Source organism: Myxine glutinosa, chromosome 3 (genome assembly GCF_964187855.1).
Source record: "Myxine glutinosa chromosome 3, kmMyxGlut1.1, whole genome shotgun sequence".
NCBI classification, from domain to species: Eukaryota; Metazoa; Chordata; class Myxini; order Myxiniformes; family Myxinidae; genus Myxine; species Myxine glutinosa.
The window spans coordinates 154,894,982-154,915,014 of record NC_136263.1 but is presented as its reverse complement, the minus strand read 5'-3'; the positions used below and the strand labels follow the sequence as shown (position 1 = coordinate 154,915,014).

General features: G+C 46.5%; 2 protein-coding genes across 3 annotated transcripts in view; both read left to right on the top strand.

Moving 5' to 3' along the window:
• C2CD5 (C2 calcium dependent domain containing 5) overlaps positions 1–20,033 on the top strand; it is a 232,229-nt gene that overhangs the window by 165,636 nt on the left and 46,560 nt on the right. For both annotated transcript variants that reach the window (XM_078774687.1, XM_078774686.1), the window contains one exon: positions 3,236–3,382. In XM_078774687.1, coding sequence (XP_078630813.1) covers positions 3,236–3,382 — 147 coding nt within the window. The remainder of the gene's footprint in view (positions 1–3,235; positions 3,383–20,033) is intronic.
• Positions 10,928–16,893, top strand: LOC144891167 (uncharacterized). The gene is made up of 2 exons (XM_078773532.1): positions 10,928–10,992; positions 15,217–16,893. Exon 2 carries the CDS (start codon positions 15,884–15,886, stop codon positions 16,322–16,324), a length of 441 nt encoding a protein of 146 aa, XP_078629658.1. The 5' UTR covers positions 10,928–10,992; positions 15,217–15,883; the 3' UTR covers positions 16,325–16,893.

Sequence of the window (20,033 nt, the reverse complement as noted above, 5' to 3'; positions counted from 1 at the left end):
CTCTCTTTCTCTCTCTATCTGTCTCTTTCTCTCTCTGTCTGTCTCTTTCTCTCTCTATCTCTCTCTTTCTCTCTCTTTCTCTCTCTTCCTCTCTCTTCTCTCTCTTTCTCTCTCTTTCTCTCTCTCTTTCTCTCTCTTTCTCTCTCTATCTGTCTCTTGCTCTCTTTCTCTCTCTTTCTCTCTCTCTCTTTCTCTCTCTATCTGTCTCTTCTCTCTCTATCTGTCTCTTTCTCTTCTCTCTATCTCTCTCTATCTCTCTCTTTCTCTCTCTCTATCTCTCTCTTTCTCTCCTCTTTCCTCTCTCTTTCTCTCTCTTTCTCTCTCTCTATCTCTCTCTATCTCTCTCTTTCTCTCTCTTCTCTCTCTCTTTCTCTCTCTATCTCTCTCTTTCTCTCTCTCTATCTCTCTCTATCTCTCTCTTTCTCTCTCTTCCTCTCTCTTCCTCTCTCTTTCTCTCTCTATCTCTCTCTTTCTCTCTCTCTATCTCTCTCTATCTCTCTCTTTCTCTCTCTTCCTCTCTCTTTCTCTCTCTTTCTCTCTCTTTCTCTCTCTATCTGTCTCTTGCTCTCTCTTTCTCTCTCTATCTGTCTCTTTCTCTCTCTTTCTCTCTCTATCTGTCTCTTTCTCTCTCTATCTGTCTCTTTCTCTCTCTTTCTCTCTCTATCTGTCTCTTTCTCTCTCTTTCTCTCTCTTTCTCTCTCTTGCTCTCTCTTTCTCTCTCTATCTGTCTCTTGCTCTCTTTCTCTCTCTTTCTCTCTCTCTCTCTTTCTCTCTCTATCTGTCTCTTTCTCTCTCTATCTGTCTCTTTCTCTCTCTATCTCTCTCTTTCTCTCTCTTTCTCTCTCTTTCTCTCTCTCTTCCTCTCTCTTTCTCTCTCTTTCTCTCTCTTTCTCTCTGTATCTGTCTCTTGCTCTCTCTTTCTCTCTCTATCTGTCTCTTTCTCTCTCTTTCTCTCTCTATCTGTCTCTTTCTCTCTCTATCTGTCTCTTTCTCTCTCTTTCTCTCTCTATCTGTCTCTTTCTCTCTCTTTCTCTCTCTATCTGTCTCTTTCTCTCTCTTTCTCTCTCTTTCTCTCTCTATCTGTGTCTTTCTCTCTCTTTCTCCCTCTGTCTGTGTCTTTCTCTCTCTTTCTCTCTCTTTCTCTCTCTTTCTCTCTCTTTCTCTCTCTATCTGTCTCTTTCTCTCTCTTTCTCCCTCTATCTGTCTCTTTCTCTCTCTATCTGTCTCTTTCTCTCTCTATCTGTCTCTTTCTCTCTCTTTCTCTCTCTATCTGTCTCTTTCTCCTGTCTCTTTCTCTCTCTATCTGTCTCTTTCTCTCTCTTTCTCTCTCTATCTGTCTCTTTCTCTCTCTGTCTGTCTCTTTCTCTCTCTATCTCTCTCTTTCTCTCTCTTTCTCTCTCTTCCTCTCTCTTCCTCTCTCTTTCTCTCTCTTTCTCTCTCTTTCTCTCTCTTTCTCTCTCTATCTGTCTCTTGCTCTCTTTCTGTCTCTCTCTCTCTCTCTCTCTCTCTCTCTCTCTCTCTCTCTCTCTCTCTCTCTCTCTCTCTCTCTCTCTCTCTCTCTCTTTCTCTTTCTCTTTCTCTTTCTCTTTCTTTATTACATCCAACTTGCCCTGATTTATTGACCTGGCATTCCTTGTCACAAATTCGTGAATGTAGGAGACTGAGTTTGATTTTTTTTCAGTAGTAGCAACCTCAGCAACTGCATTTCCATGTGGATTTAATCCAGTCCCATCATAACACACAAAATGTAGCACATATTCCTGAAATTATTTTGTTATTCACAATAAAAATGAATGTATTGTGGAATTTTTTTCATGGGTTTGGTTTTTTTGGCACACCCATAGGTACTATCAATAAAGGAAAATTGTATGTCCCTTTTTCAGGGCATTTTCCATGCTAGAGCAGGGTTTAGCCTTGCGGGCCCCATGACAATCATCATGGTTCCCTTTTTGAGGCAATGTTTTTTGGCCGGATGCCCTTCCTGACTGGGCTTTTACAACAAAAGCAAACCACGTGATCAGGAACCTTCTAGAATCACGGCTTTTCGGTGGCGGATTCGCTAATGCCCAACCACATGACTGACGAAATGACGAGGAAACCTCAACCATGATTGAGTTTATTTTATTTTGGTCTCTAATATGTAGTTAAATCTATCACTCTCTATCGGATGATGGGGCGTCACTTGTACATCTCTGCCTCCATAACTCCACCACTCACCTCTCCACCTACCTCGACTCATTCAAAAGCCACATCGTTCCCCACTCCCCCCATGTAAATGTGAGCAAATATACCCCATGTAAATATGTGTATCTATGAAACGACACCTATTACGTATCTTATTTTATTGTTCTATGTAATTATATATAATTTTTATTTGTGTGTAAATATATCTTGGACTTGCTTTCCTCTATTATTTCGTATTATTCTTTCTCATTAAATTGTATTATTTGTGATTTATTAAGACTTTACATATGGAGTATTGAAGTGCTGAAATGTATCTCCTCTATTTTAGGTAACTAGGGCATGCCCGTACTATATATATATCTAAAATTATATCCCCCCCCTCTATTTACATGAAATGGTTTGGTCCATTCGCAAAGCCAAAGCGAACGGCTTGCGAGTACGGTAGAACCCCCCCCTCTATTTACATGAAATGGTTTGGTCCATTCGCAAAGCCAAAGCGAACGGCGAACGGCTAAATCGCCATAGCTCGGTAGCTCGCTGCTCTCTGATTGGTCGAATCGTTTTTTGGACATAGCTCGGTAACTACTTGTCCGATTAATATGAAACCTTGAAAAGGCACATCCTCGGGTCCCCAGCAATATACCTGGCAAGTTTCAAGTATATCGGACCGGTAGTTGTCGAGAAACAGCGGTCGCATACACACAGAGATTACTGGAATTATAGATAGATTATGAATAGCTGATCAGTTGACGTCATATCAGTTTAAGTCGTGTTTTCCAAGAAGGCAACCCCGACTTAGACTGATCATTCCCAGTATACACTTAACCATTACCAATGCTGACATACCACCTTGATTTAATGATTTAAATAAACTTGCCTTTCGATAACTTGTATCTATTATTTTGTTTCATTTTATTCACTTATTTAATTGTGTGATATCTACACGTTTGTTGTGTGAAGTTATCTCACTTTGATAGCTGACCCTTACTCCCCATTTTTTAAAGAGAGGGATTGAAAGAGGTTGCTTGATAATCCTGTGCTCTCTGTACAGGAAGGTGGTGTGAGCGGTTTCTTGCACACTTTTCTCATCGAAGTGTTTTCGATGGTACGTGCGCATGTGGTTGCCCTTGGCGGTAATGCTGTAGTATCATATCGCTTGAAGGAGTGCGTCTTTATGGAGAACTTGAACAAGAACCAGGTGGGTTTAATGTGATTGTGGAACATTGAAGCACCTGTACCCTAAATGGTTTTTGAATGCCCTTTTGTGCCAAAAGCTTTTCCATGCAAAATGTTTTAAGGCATTTCTAAATTGCACCATCATTTACATCATGTAACCAGCTTGGTGTTGGTTTAGCGGTTAGGGTGCCGGCTTGGGATCCTAGGATCCTGGGTTTGAATCCCGGTCAATTGCTGAATTAACGCCAGGGGGGTTGACTCAGCCTGTCATCCTTCTGAGGTCGGCAAATTGAGTACCAGTTCACTGGTAATTCCCTGTGTGTCGCAAGAGGTGACCAACAGGGTTGGCGGCAGGAAGGGCATCCGGCCATAAAACATTTCTTCAAAAAGGGGACCACGGTGCCCAAAAAAGGCCAACCCCTGCTCTGCAGGTGGTTCCTATTTACATCATGTAACCAGACATACGACTTCACATACCTTGGGTATTATTGTGCTTCGTCATAAAATGTCATGGTTTCGACCATTTGCAGGCAACTTCTCTGGATACCTATTTGGTTATCGTGGGGCTTAATTACGACCATTCACGTTTTTAGCAGAGGTGTGTTTTTTGCGTCTACGTGGGTGGTTATTTCACACCAGAATCCTTTCGTAGTGTCTCGTGCACTGTTAATAATAAACAATATATCTGTAGAGATGAGGCAAATATCCAAGTAACTGTTGCTGCATGTGCTCCCCAAAGTGTTTCTCGCGCACTGATAATAATGGCGCCCAAGCATAAATTTTTGGACAAAAGCGAATCTGGGGCAAATAGGCAGAGAAAAGTGATGAACTTGGGCGAAATTTTTTTTTGTCTTCCTTGCAGGCTGGGGAGGGGGAATATTGATTTTTGGTGGCGAGGGCCTTCAGTTCACCACTGAAAGAATTATAAAATAAACACGATGGATTGCAAAGGAAAACTATACAAGAGATGAATAGGGGAGGATTGGTACAGGTTCCGACACATTGCAGAAGGGAGGGGTCATGTTTAAACTCCTTCTGATTGGGGTTTTTTTCTGCTTCAATGCAGCAGGAGACTTCATCATAAAGCCAATTTATATTTACTTTACATTTTTACTTAAATTGCGATATGTTTATTTCTTGGCTGCCACACACTTTCCTCTACATTTTTTCAAAGCCTAGGAACCTAACTCCCTTTTCCCATAGACCCCTGGTTTTAATTTTACAATTTTGAATTGTGGCACTTTTCAGCAACATAAACCCCCCATGATATTTGAGGGATGTATATGTATATACAGTAAAACTTCCTCCAACGCAGGGGATACGTTCTGGGATAACCTTGTGTTGGAGATATTCGCGTTGGACGAATCATTTAATCGTATGGGGAAATTGGGGATATGTTCCAGGCTCCCAAAAAACTGACCCTAAAACAGCCTTTCTTGCTTTTTTTACATGTTTCTTTGCATGGAATGGTGCAGAATTATTAAATATACATTAAAATAAGTGTTAGTATCATAATAGTACTGCATTATTGCAAAATAACACCTTATTGTGAGGTGGTTGTTGGAGGTTTGGGTGATGATTTGCTGGTGGAAGGGGTTGAATTGCTGGTGGAAGGGTTGAATTGCCGGTGGAAGGGGTTGAATTGCTGGTGGAAGGGGTTGAATTGCTGGTGGAAGTGGTTGAATTGCTGGTGGAAGTCGTTGAATTGCTGGTGGAAGGGGTTGAATTGCTGGTGGAAGGGGTTGAATTGCTGGTGGAAGGGGTTGAATTGCTGGTGGAAGGGTTGAATTGCTGCTGGTAGCTGCTGAAGTAGGCCTAAATAATTGTGTTATAGGCACTTGCTTTGCCTTTTGTTTTAACTCCCTGTGAAGTTCTGTGTATGGATTTAAAGCTGACTTTGTTGCCTTGAAGAGCTCCTCCAGCAGTTTGGTGGTTATTTCTGGCTCTTCATCATATTCTTCATTGTCTTCTTCATGAGACGTCTGGGTCTCAAGTTCTTCAGTGGACAGGTCCCCTCCATGGGACTTTAACAGTTCTTCTACTTCTACCTCTTCCATGTCATCAAATCCGAGTTTCAGGATATCACAATCTTTGGAAAACGCCGGCCGTTTTTGTCGCAATTAATTCAGAATGTAAAATCGAACTGCAATCGCGATGACGGCAATTCGCGATTCGTATCATCGTATGTTTAAATTACCTTCCTCAGGTAATTGTAGATGCTAATGGCCTTTCTTCTTATAATGGGCCCATCCACTGGAGCAGTTTTCTGGTTCTGATCTCCGATCCAGACACTCAATCTTTTCTCCATTTTTTCAACAAGGCTCATCTCTCCTGCTAACGTATGATGTTGCGATGGAGGCTCTTGCCCCGAACGCTGGAACGGATTTTATCTTCAGCCTTCCATTCCGTCTTAATGGTTGATTAATTCACGCCATATTGCCTGGCCAAAGATGAAGCAGAAATTGATGATGGTTTATTCAAGATATCAAGTTTGACCTCCTTGGTCATTGTTTTCCTCCTCTTTTTGTCTGGTTGGTTCACATTGGGTCTTTTGGGAGTGAAAATGATCGACGTAAGTTCACTTGATGGTGGCAGATTCGGAGATGGCGACAGGAGGCAGCTCGTGCCACGCGTGTATATAAATTAAATAGCAATTAAGCAAGGTAATAAGGAATAAGGAAAAAGAATAAAATCTTTGGGAAAACGCCGGCCGTTTTTGTCGCAATTAATCCAGAATGTAAAATCGAACTGCGATCGTGATGACGGCAGGTGGCGACTCGTATCATTGTATGTATAAATTCAATGTTAATTAACCCTTGTCCACACAAGGGGGTCTTTTTGTCCCCCGTCGCATCGTGGAGCGAAAGGTGGACTATGGTTTTCCCCTCCGTCCGTGTGTCCGTCCGTCCATGCGTAAGCGAAGTACCAACTTCTAATCTGGTGTGTGGGTGTATCTAGGCATAAGGAAGAACGCTATTGAAAATTGGGTCGCCACATCAAAATCCAAGATGGCCACCGCCATGTATGTCTGATGCCATGTATGTCTGAACCTTGTGAGCGGAATATCTTGAAAAATAAGCGAAGTACCAACTTCTAATCTGGTGTGTGGGTGTATCTAGGCACAAGGAAGAACCCTATTGAAAATTGGGTCGCCACGTCAAAATCCAACATGGCCGCCGCCATGTATGTCTAAACCTTGTGAGCTGAATATCTTGAAAAATAAGTGAAGTACCAACTTCTAATCTGGTGTGTGGGTGTATCTAGGTACAAGGAAGAACGCTATTGAAAATTGGGTCGCCATGTCAAAATACAAGATGGCCACCACCATATATATGTCTGAACCTTGTGAGCGAAATATCTTGAAAAATAAGCGAAGTACCAACTTCTAATCTGGTCTGTGGGTGTATCTAGGCACAAGGAAGAATGCTATTGAAAATTGGGTCGCCACGTCAAAATCTAAGATGGCCGCCACCATATATATGTCAACCCTGTGAACGAAATATCTTTAAAAATAAGCGAAGTACCAAAATTCTAATCTGGTGTGTGGGTGTATCGAGGCATGAGGAAGAATCTCATTGAAAATTGGGTCGCCACGTCAAAATCCAAGATGGCCGCCACCATATATATGTCTGAACATTGTGAGCGAAATATCTTGAAAAATAAACGAACTACTAACTTCTAATCTGGTGTGTGGGTGTATCTATGCATAAGGAAGAACGCTATTGAAAATTGGGTCGCCACGTCAAAATTCAAGATGGCCGCCGCCATGTATGTCTGAACCTTGAGCGGAATATCTTGAAAAATAAGCGAAGTACCAACTTCTAATCTGGTGTGTGGGTGTATCTAGGCATAAGGAAGAACGCTATTGAAAATTGGGTCGCCACATCAAAATCCAAGATGGCCGCCGCCATGTATGTCTGATGCCATGTATGTCTGAACCTTGTGAGCGGAATATCTTGAAAAATAAGCGAAGTACCAACTTCTAATGTGGTGTGTGGGTGTATCTAGGCATAAGGAAGAACCCTGTTTAAAATTGGGTCGCCAAGTCAAAATCCAACATGGCCGCCGCCATGTATGTCTGAACCTTGTGAGCGGAATATCTTGAAAAATAAGCAAAGTACCAACTTCTAATCTGGTGTGTGGGTGTATCTAGGCATGAGGAAGAACGGTGTTGAAAATTGGGTCGCCACGTCCAAATCCAAGATGGCCGCCACCATATATATGTCCGAACCCTGTGAACGAAATATCTTGAAAAATAAGCGAAGTACCAACTTCTAATCTGGTGTGTGGGTGTATCTAGGCATGGGGAAGAACGCTATTGAAAATTGGGTCGCCACGTCCAAATCCAAGATGGCCGCCACCATATATATGTCCGAACCCTGTGAACGAAATATCTTGAAAAATAAGCGAAGTACCAACTTCTAATCTGCTGTGTGGGTGTATCTATGCATAAGGAAGAACGCTATTGAAAATTGGGTCGCCACGTCAAAATCCAAGATGGCCGCCGTCATGTATGTCTGAACCTTGTGAGCGGAATATCTTGAAAAATAAGCGAAGTACCAACTTCTAATCTGGTGTGTGGGTGTATCTAGGCATAAGGAAGAACGCTATTGAAAATTGGGTCGCCACATCAAAATCCAAGATGGCCGCCTCCATGTATGTCTGAACCTTGTGAGCGAAATATTGTTGCGGATCTCCAAACGTCGGCCTTCCCCTTACCAAGGGGGGATGAATCCCCTTGTCTTTTATCTAGCCGACGCGATCCGGGGCTATCACATTCCTTCCTGTCAGCGCTGAATAGGGTGGTAGGTCGAATTAGTCCTATTACCTAATTACCAGCGCCTCCCAGGAAGCAAGGAAATAACCCCACCCGAACCACGGTTTTAGTGGACACGCCGTGCGATAGCGAGCCGCGATTCGGGCCGTTAACAGGTACTAAACCCGATTTGAGCGGTTGTGATCGTGCCACGCTTACCCAATTAAGAAATCACGAAAACGGTCGAATTAAGAGGAAACAGGAAGAACAAGGAATTTATTACACTTTGTACAATGAAGAGGAAGAAGCAATGTACAGTGAAGAAGAAGAAGCAGATACACAGGGCAGCCTTATGACAGTCTTAACTTATCCCTGGACCCTGGCCCGTTCGCACTCAGACTCAGACTCTGTCTCACACGGGGGTTGTAGATGGTCGGGTCGAGGGTCCAAAGATGGCGTCCACAGCTCGCTCCGGTCCCCTACTCGTACCACGAAGCAGATGGTAGACGGCGGGCAAGCTCTCCGCGTGTCGTTGGCGCGGATCGGACAATTATATCGGGAGAGGTGAACTAGGCTGGGCGGTTATTCCACGGCTTAGCTGCGTACGTAATAAACGAACTGGCTGGTGGTTATACTGGCGGTCTCAGCAAGCCTCAAAGCCAAACCCCCAACGAGTTCTTGCAATCAATGCCAAACGTGACAGTCCTCTTGATCAAAGCGCAATCGTGCAAGTCCTTTGTAAAGCGCATATACTCCCCAGTCTTTTGTAATGCGCGAATATCCTCAAGTCCTCATAAACCGCATAAGTTCTCTTACAAAGCCAAGCGCGATTCCTTCAGTCCTCTCTGCACAGTCCTTATCACGAGTCCTCTCCGCACAGGCCTGTGGAAGGGCTTTGTGCTCATGGTTATATATCGCCGCCCAGCGAACCCTCTCGAATGTGCCCGACGCGCACTGACCACGCCACTTAGGCCATGCCCACTGAGCCCTGGTTGGTTGTTGGGGTCTTACCGGCTCCGCCCTTGATGTCTGCTTGACGTGGCCACACCCCCGACCTCGCGCTCTGCCCCCTTTTCAGGCCTTACCTCGTGGCATTTGGGCTGGTTTGAGCAAAAACCCAAGAGCAGCGAACGCTGCTGGCGAGCAAGGTGCATTAGCCGAATCGGGGCGCGGGATTGGTGCTGCCCAACGAGGTAGATTTGGAGGGTGGGCCGTAAAATGAACGGGGCCTACTCTTATTTATTTCTTTACACAACGCAGGTATCACTATTGGAAATGTCCTTATCTCACATATACTAAGAAATAACTAACGTTCTAAGGTGACCTTTGTGTTGCATGTGGACTAACTATGGGGGCAAAACCTTAAACCTTTATTAATCAAATATGTCCACTTTCTCAGAACCGCAACAATATCATATCATAGCATGTTTTCTGCGTCTTCCACTTTGTCAACTCACATCACTTCCCCGACGGGGGATCTAGGTGTAATGCTTGTTAGCCTTATATTTAGCCTAAGAAGACCTCCCTTGTGTGGACAAGGGTTAAGTAAAGTACAGTACAGTAACAAGGAATAAGAGTAATATCAATCTTTGGGAAAACACCAGCCACGATCGCATAAATGCAAAACACACCCTCTCGTTGGGGAGGTTTTGACGCATTTAATTCAGCATGTAAATTGGAAACCATGTTCGAGGAAGCTGCGTTGGAGGAAGTTTTACTGTGTGTGTGTATGTATGTGTATATATATATATATATATATATATATATATATATATATATATATATATATATATATATATATATATATATATATATATATATATATCTACATATATATATATATATATATATATCTACATATATATATATATATATATATATATATATATATATATATATATATATATATATATATATATATATATATATATATTGTTGTGGATTCGGCCCTAATTATTGTTGGTATTATTATTATTGTTGGTTCTCAGTAAGGGTTATTGTGGTTAAAAGGTTTAAAAGCGCTCATGACAAAAATGATGCCGAAAATCGGATAGGGCACCGGAAGAGGTGGAGCGAAGAAGAAGAGCGCATGAGGCGGAGGTGAAACTAGGCGTTTTTGGTAACAGCTCTGCACCCAGGGTGGTCGAGCGTCCATGGAGAGGGAACTTTGAGTCTTGGAAAAGAATCTCGTGCGATTGTGGATATCGCTGGTGTCGGGGAAAAGCCTGCGAAGCCAGGTACAGGTAGGAGATTCCGGAGAATCTTCGCCTAGCGGCTGCGGCCCGAAGAAGAACCGACCGCCATTTCGGGGACCTCACGCGTCGTTCGCGGACCCTTGGTTAGTCGCGTCCACTGGTCCCGCCCTCCGGTGGTTTGCCGAGGATGTGTGTGCACGACAGCGGCCTTTGAAGAATACGGTGCGGTTCGTGACTGCACGGTGTATGTGCACGTGCACGTTTGGGATAGCGTCTTTGGGATTCCTCTTTCCACCGCCAATTGGGGTTGGCTGGGACCACGTGACGGTCCCCGCCTTACCTACATCTCCTTACCCGCCTCATCGCCATCGCCTCTTCGCAGGGAGCACCATTGTGATCCATAGACATTGAGAAGGGCTCGGTTTAAGTCCCTGGGGGTGCCGTGAGTTTGAGCTAGGTTACCATTTTAAGATTTGATTGTAGGGCTGATTGCCCCATTGTTGTATGGTTCTTTTTATGTGCTTTTAATATAATATTTGTTCATTGCCAACCAAGGGTGTGGTTTCCTTATTGATTTGGATTGTTTCCTTTGGTGGTTGCCTGGATGGTTTCATTAGTGTTTGATTGTGACACGGAATAACATATATATCTTTCTGCCGGGATTATTCTCGGGGTTCGGAGGTTACCGAGACCAGGGGATCACAGAGGACCCCGTAACAGAAATTGGGGGCTCATCCAATTGATATTCGTGGGCTCGAAATTGGGTCTGCGTCCGGGATATAAAATTTCCTAAATTTCGTCCGGGAAAGAATTCCCTAACATTCCCAGAATTCCCAAATTTGGAACTTGTTCCAACATTCCCAAATGTTTCCCAAAAAAAAAAAAAAAAAATTTTTATTGTTTTTTTTTACATTTCTTGTGTGAAGGTTAACAGGTGTTAACAATAGTCACCATGGAGTTTGACGCAGAGAAGTTTGCAGTGACCCCTAGTGAAGCACAGTTCAAAGCGTTAGTAAAATCGGACCTCTGGAAATTGGCCAAACATTTTAGCATGGAGGTCCGAACTAATATGAAGAAGGCAGAGATGCAGACAGTGGTGATACAATCTGTGGTGGGATTAGGAACATGGGAAGAGGTAGCCTGGGATTGGTTACCAGAGGAGCAAGAAAATGTGGAGCTCCGGAAACTGGAGATGCAATTACAGAGCCAGGAAAGGGAAAAAGCAGAGGAAAGGAAAGCAGAAGATAGAAGAGAAGAGAAACAAGCAGAGGAAAGGAGAGTGGAACGAGAACTCCAGGAAAGATTAAAAGCAGAGGAACGAGAACTCCAGGAAAGGTTAGAAGACAAAAAAGCAGAGGAAAGGAGAGTGGAACGAGAACTCCAGGAAAGATTAAAAGCAGAGGAAAGGAAAGCAGAAGAGAGAAGAGAAGAGAAACAAGCAGAGGAAAGGAGAGTTGAAAGAGAACTCCAGGAAAGGTTAGAGGAGAAAAAAACAGAGGAGAGAAAAGCCGAAAGGGAGTTAAGGGATCGTGAAATGGCCCTTCAGCAGAGAATTAGACTCAAGGAGCTGGATGTAATGAAAGAACGGGGAGAGGTACCATCCATGCCGACTGGTTCGACACCTAGTCAGAACACCTGGGATGTTGGCAGACATGTGAGGCTGGTTCCACCCTTCAATGAAAAGGAGGTAGCCAAGTTTTTTTCCACACTTTGAGAAAGTGGCTCGACTGTTAAACTGGCCTGAGGAGTACTGGTCCATACTAGTGCAAAGTGTTCTGGTGGGTAAAGCTCAAGAGATTTATTCGGCTTTACCGATTGACCAATGTGCAGATTACGAGGTATTGAAGAAACACATTCTCAAAGCCTATGAATTGGTCCCGGAAGCTTACCGGCAAAAATTCCGGAGTGCCAGGAGGAGGGAGAGTGAGACCCATGTGGAGTTTGCCAGATTGAAAGAGACCATGTTTGATAGGCGGTGTGATTCAAAAGGAGTTGGAAAAGACTTCGAACTATTGCGACAATTGATCCTGGTGGAGGAATTCCAACAGTGTGTCTACGAGGACATTAAAGTTCATCTGGAGGTAAGGAAAGTACCAAAGCTGTATGAGGCAGCAACCATGGCAGATGACTATGCCTTAACACACAGGATGGGGTTCCACAAACCGAACTTCTCGCCCAGACCTAGCCAGGGGAGCTATGGTACATCAGGGGCGGAGAATGAAAATCCATGGGGGCGGCCTCGAGATGAAAATGAGGACCACTCTGACACCATGACTTCTAGAAATCAGAAGACTGCGGTTCCAAGACAGACCTATCGTCCGGGGTCTCGACTCAGACCGCTGCCCCAATGCCTTGGCAGACCACGAGGTTCTCCTTCGGGCCTACTTGCACTTTTTGCCATAAACCTGGACACTTCATGTCCAACTGTTATGCTCTGGGAAAGGAAAATCAGGAGCGAAGTTCGACTAGTACGACTCCAAATGCAATGACCATTGTGAGAAATCGCCCGCAAAAGGGTTACCAACCATTTATTTCAGAGGGGTTTGTGTCACTGGAGGGAGCCTCGACTAACCGGAGACCTGTTCGGGTATTGAGGGACACAGGAGCACATCAATCTTTAATGCTTGAAGGCATCTTGCCATTGTCAGAGGAGACGGCAACTGGTGATAGTGTTCGTTTACAGGGGATTGGTGGTTGTGTTAGTGCTCCACTTCATGTCATCCATTTGGAGTCCGATTTGGTGTCAGGACTGGTCACTGTCGGTTTACAAGCCACTGTTCCTGTAGAAGGAGTATCTTTTATTATCGGGAATGATTTGGCCGGGGGTCAAGTTTCTGGTAACCCGATGTTTGCTGAAAAGCCTAGTAGGAAGCGCCCTGAAGAGAAGAGGAAATACCCTGAAACTAAGTGTCGGCACACGCACGTCAGGGATGAAGGCAATATTGGCAAGCTCTTTGTAGGGGGACTGAACTTCAAAACAAAGGAAGAGGTTCTGGAGTCTGCCTTCAGCAAATATGGACCGCTTTTGGAAGTGCTGCTGATAAAAGACAGGGAGACACACAAGTCAAGAGGGTTTGGCTTTGTCACGTTTGAAAACTCAAAGGACGCCAGAGTTGCAGAAAAGGATCTGAATAGCAAGGAGTTGGATGGTCGGACCATCACAGTAGGGAAGGCATTTCCTAGGGGTCGAGGGGGCTACAGAGGAGGACCACGGAGTAGTAGTGGTGGTGGCCGCAATCGATATTATTATGGAGGCTTCCAGAGTTATGGCAGCTCCCGAAGGAAGGATTATCAGAGCAGTGGCCGAGAAGGAGACCGCCATTCATGTGACTACAGTGACAAGTGGTCCAACCGTGATGGTTAGGAAAGTTAGAAAGAGTGGAAGCACTGAATGCTGAGGAGCAGCCGAGCCAAGATTCCTACACGGATTAACCGTGAATGCCACGTTCCTAAAGGTGTCCATGTAGTGAACTTTCCGACACGGATTAACCATGAACTCCACGTTCCTAAAGGCGTCCATGTGGTGAACTTTCCAACACGGACTAACCGTGAACTCCACGTTCCTAAAGGCGTCCAGGTAGTGAATATGTCCAGGCCTCACCACCCAACCACCATGGAACCTGGCCCTCAGCTCGGCCTCCCAGGAAAAGTGCTATCAATTTGCTTGACTTGGGATTTTTGATCAACCCCTTAACCTTCATTCAAAAGAAAGTAAAAGTAAAAATCAGAGGTTCATGAGATGGAGTTTGGCTTTGCAGGGGTAACTTGGAAATTGAACATGTACAGGGCAGGGACAATGTCATTGCTAATGCTTTGTCCAGAGTGAATTAACTTTGGAAATCTCTGTAAGTTGTTCGATGTTTTGTTGCTTTATTTTTGGGGAAACATTGATTACTTGTGTTGGTTTCAAGAATTTGCCAACAAAGAAAGTTTTCACTGTGTTCAAACTTTCTTTCTTGAGGGGGGGGAAGTGTTACGGATTCGGCCCTAATTATTGTTGGTATTATTATTATTGTTGGTTCTCAGTAAGGGTTATTGTGGGTAAAAGGTTTTAAAGCGCTCATGACAAAAATGATGCCGGAAATCGGATAGCGCACCGGAAGAGGTGGAGTGAAGAAGAAGAGCGCGTGAGGTGGAGGTGAAACGAGGTGTTTTTGGTAACAGCTCCGCACCCAGCATGGTCGAGCGTCCATGGAGAGGGAACTTTGAGTCTTGGAAAGGAATCTCGTGCGATCGTGGATATCGCTGGTGTCGGGGAAAAGCCTGCGAAGCCAGGTACAGGTGGGAGATTCCGGAGAATCTTCGCCTAGCGGCTGCGGCCCGAGGAAGAACCGACCGCCATTTCGGGGCCTCGCGCGTCGTTCGCGGACCCATGGTTCGTCGCGTCCGCTGGTCCCGCCCCCGGTGGTTTGCCAAGGATCTGTGTGCGCGACAGCGGCCTTTGAAGAATACGGTGCGGTTCGTGACTGCACGGTGTATGTGCACGTTTGGGATAGCGTCTTTGGGAATCCTCTTTACACCGCCAATTGGGGTTGGCTGGGACCACGTGACGGTCCCCGCCTTACCTACATCTCCTTACCCGCCTCATCGCCATCGCCTCTTCGCCGGGAGCACCATTGTGTTCCAGAGACATTGAGAGGGCTTGGTTTAAGTCCCTGGGGGTGCCATGAGTTTGAGCTAGGTTACCGTTTTAAGATTTGATTGTAGGGCTGATTGCCCCATTGTTGTATGGTTCTTTTTATGTGCTTTTAATATAATATTTGTTCATTGCCAACCAAGGGTGTGGTTTCCTTATGGATTTGGATTGTTTCCTTTGGTGGTTCCCTGGATGGTTTCATTAGTGTTTGATTGTGACATGGAATAACATATATATCTTTCTGCCGGGGTTCCTCTCGGGTTTCGGAGGTTACCGAGACCAGGGGATCACAGAGGGCCCCGTAACAATATACAGACTTGGCATTTAATATGGAATTTTTTTTTTTGTGGGGGTTAACTTACTTTTCAAGATGACTTAGAACCAAATGTTCATTGGAATTATGTTGAAATTATTCTAGATTTTGTTAATGTGACCTTTAACAGAAACAAAAACCACATTTGACATTTCAAAACAAATAAATTGATCCTTGAAAGTGATGTAAACTGATATCGAACTCAATTCACGGACAGTACTGTGTTAAACTTCTGTGCGTTTTCCAGAAGTATCTCTTTATTTTGCACATTAGCCAAAACCTTTTTTTAACAAAAACAAAAGTTAAATTACGACTGGGATTATAGACAGTAAAATTACAGTTCAGTACTTCTTGTAACCCCCACTAGCATTCAGGAGAGCACGTACACGTTGAGGCATGCTGTTCACGAGATTTGCCAAGGTTTGGACAGGAATCGCTTGCCATGCAGTTACAATAGCCTGCTGCAATTCCCGCACAGAGGCAGACTGCTGGTCCACGTTGTTGATTTGACACGTTAATTCTGCCCACAAGTTCTCTATCGGATTCATATCCGGGGACATGGCAGGCCACTCCTTACGCTCTACACCACGGTCAGCAAGAAAGTGTTGGATCATGCGAGCACGATGAGGCCGTGCATTGTCATCTTGGAAGACAAAGTTTCCTCGAAAGGCGGCACGAACAAATGGAAGCAATGTTTCTTCCAGAATGGCCCTGTGCTTGAACTGGTTCAGGTTTCCATTCAGAACAACCAGGTCAGTTTTGCCCCCTGCATGAAAAGCAGCCCAAACGGTCACCCCACCACCTCCAGCTTGGACTCTTGGCACTATACAATCTTCGTTGTAGGCTTCATGCACTTGTCTGCGCACTCGGACGTGGCCATCTTGACGACAGACCAGAAATCTAGACTCGTCACTGAAGATCACGTGATTCCAGTGTCCTGGCTGCCATTGACGGTGCTCTCTGGTCCACTGCAATCGGCGCTGACGGTGTTGTCTGGTCAGACGTGGCTTTCTCAGGGGACGCCTGGCACGATAGCCTGCTTGAACCAGTCGTTGGTTGACTAGCCTTCTGGATACTTGCACATTTGTCAGTTGCTGCCACTCAGCCCTAAGCCGATTAGCTGACTTGGTATGGCCACTGCGGACTAACCGGTGCAGCTGGCGATCATCCCTCCTTGTGGTTCTGCGAAGACGTCCTGGCCTCGGTATTGGAGGAGGGACACCCCTCTGAGCATTTCGTTTCAGGATCTTTGACACCTGACCTTGAGTGATGCCATACTGCCAAGCAATAGCACGCTGTTTCATGCCGGAATTTCATAAAGCCACAACTAAATGACAAACAGCATTGTCGAGTTGACGGACCATCTCCAGGGGAAGCGGCAATAACTTTTGTAGACGTGCAGCAGTTGTTTTCCACTAATACAGAACGCAACAACCCTTATTTACCCAATTGTGAAGCCAATTTCAAATGTACCTGTCCGTACATTTTGTCACGCCACCTGTGATATTTTCCTGTTATTTACTTCTTGCTGCGACAGACAATCAGTGACATGGTTCTTTTAACAAAGAAATCACCAAAGCGTAAAAGAAACTCACCAGATTGATATACCGAGTTCAGAAAGTGAACCCAAGTCAAGAAAAAAAAATGTTCCATATTAAATGCCGTCATTTATAAGGGAACATTTACTAAAATTTACAAAGTGAAGGTTCTAAAAACTGTAACAATTATATATATATATATATATATATATATATATATATATATATATATATATATATATATATATATATATATATATATATATATATATATATATATATGTGTATATATATAAAAATGTAGCGACCCATGGGTCCCCCAAGCAAGACCGGCATCAGAATCTCCTTGCTCCAGCCGGTGACGTCACCGGCGGGGATCCCCGGCGCCAGAGTGGCTGGTCACGTGACCGCCAAAGCGTGCCGCGCGTGCGGGTATAATGAGCTACACCTGTGGATCACGTGACCACCGAAGCACGCCTCGCTTGAGAGGCGTGGCTTTCGGTTTCGGTTTCGGTTTTGCTTTGTAAGGCAGCCCGATAAACGGGCTTTACAGTGTTCCCGAGTTGGTTTTACGAATAAATATCTTCTCGGACGAGTTTGTGCCTTGCCAACCTTTTGTCCGTATCATGCTGGAGCCCGGACTCCTTCACTGGTGACCCCGAATTTGAACACGCAACCCCGACTGCCCCCGCACGGATGCGGGGGCTACGAACGGACACGGCAAGCACGCCCTAGCCAGGGAAGCCACCTCAGCTGGTGACGCCGGCTTCTCCCGCACGGCTTCGGGCGCAGTTTCGAATGCGGTTTCGAAATGCCGGAGTTTCGGAAACAACGACGGCCATGACTATGAGGTTCGCGCACCGCGTTCGGCTCCTCCTCTACGACCGGAGGGGCAAAGCGATTCCAAGACCCTCCGAAGGCACGGCTGCTTCGTCACCTTCGCCCGCACTGACGTTGGCAGAACGGCTGCTTCGTCACCTTCGCGCGCACTGACGTTCGCGGCACGGCCGCTTCGTCACCCTCGCGCACCTACAACTACAACCGCAACTACTTCTCCGACCCTGCAACCTCGGGAGGCCCACGAGGAACCTTGGCAGCCTCCCCCGAGGCCTGGACCAGCCCCTCGGTTGGCTCACCCGCTTTTCGCGTGCACCGCTCGAGCCTTCTCGGCACTGCCCCCGCGCACTGCAACCTCGGGAGGCCCGCGAGGAACCTCGGCAGCCTCCCCCGAGGACTTGCCCGGCCCCTCGGCCGCCCCCCGTCCACTGCATCCCCCGAGGCCTTGACCAGCCCCGCATCCTCGGGAGGCCCGCGAAGAACCTCGGCAGCCTCCCCCGAGGCCTGGACCAGCCCCTCGGTTGGCTCACCCGCTTTTCGCATGCACCGCTCGAGCCTTCTCGGCACTGCCCCCGCGCACTGCAACCTCGGGAGGCCCGCGAGGAACCTCGGCAGCCTCCCCGGAGGACTTGCCCGGCCCCTCAGCCGCCCCCCGTCCACTGCATCCCCCGAGGCCTTGACCAGCCCCGCATCCTCGGGAGGCCCGCGAGGAACCTCGGCAGCCTCTCCCGAGGCCTGGACCAGCCCCTCGGTTGGCTCACCTGCTTTTCGCGTGCACCGCTCGAGCCTTCTCGGCACTGCCCCCGCGCACTGCAACCTCGGGAGGCCCGCGAGGAACCTCGGCAGCCTCCCCCGAGGACTTGCCCGGCCCCTCGGCCGCCCCCCGTCCACTGCATCCCCCGAGGCCTTGACCAGCCCCGCATCCTCGGGAGGCCCGCTAGGAACCTCGGCAGCCTCCCCCGAGGCCTTGACCAGCCCCTCGGTTGGCTCACCCGCTTTTCGTGTGCACCGCTCGAGCCTTCTCGGCACTGCACCCGCGAACTGTAACCTCGGGAGGCCCGCGAAGAACCTCGGCAGCCTCCCCCGAGGACTTGCCCGGCCCCTCGGCCGCCCCCCCCCCCCCCCGTCCTGCACCCCCCATCCGACCACCCGCCACCACACCGGACCCCCCCCATGCCTGCACCCCCCGTCCGACCACCCGCCACCACACCGGACCCCCCCATGCCTGCACCCCCCGTCCGACCACCCGCCACCACACCGGACCCCCCCCCCCCCCCCCCCGCGACTGGCCAGGGGTCGTTTCGGTCGGGTCATCCGGACCCCCCTCAGGTTGACCTCCCTGGACCAAGTCCATTCTGGGGGGGCGTGTGTAGTGACCCATGGGTCCCCCAAGCAAGACCGGCATCAGAATCTCCTTGCTCCAGCCGGTGACGTCACCGGCGGGGATCCCCGGCGCCAGAGTGGCTGGTCACGTGACCGCCAAAGCGTGCCGCGCGTGCGGGTATAATGAGCTACACCTGTGGATCACGTGACCACCGAAGCACGCCTCGCTTGAGAGGCGTGGCTTTCGGTTTCGGTTTCGGTTTTTGGTTTTACTTTATAAGGCAGCCCGATAAACGGGCTTTACAGTGTTCCCGACTTGGTTTTACGAATAAATATCTTCTCGGACGAGTTTGTGCCTTGCTAACCTTTTGTCCGTATCATGCTGGAGCCCGGACTCCTTCATATATGTATGTATGTATATATATATATATATATATATATATATACACAAAGAATTAAGTTAAGCACCCCCCCCCCCGTTTTTGTACAACCTCGCGCATTACAAGTTTGTTGTCGTCAAAACAGTGTAATATACCCATGATATTGCTATATTTTCTGGAGAAGTGATATTATGGTCACATAAAAACATAACAATCATGCCGTTTTCAATATTTTATTCTGAATAATTTAAGGTGAAATTTTTTGGGAATTTTAGGCATATTTTCACCTCAATTTAAGTATGGAGCTATAGGTCCATCACGGACAGTGTGGATGACGTTTATGTTTTCTAACGTACAGTCATTGTTCTGAGAAGACCTCTAGCGATCTTTGCGTCAATAACGTGTGTAGGACCCACGTGATCGGATCACTGACTCAACCAATCACTTTTTTTCACTTTGATCACTCAATTTCATCAATGGATACTTGCTAATGTCATACCAATCATTATTTGATCTCACATACCTTAGAATATATGCCAATGTATACATATACACAAAGAATATATATTAGGGGGTGCTTACCTTAATTCGTTGTGTAGGGGTGCTTAACTTAATTCTTTGTGTATATATACAGGGGGCTGCAAAAGTAGGTATACAGTTATGAAGAAAAAAAACGTGCGCACAAAACGTATTTT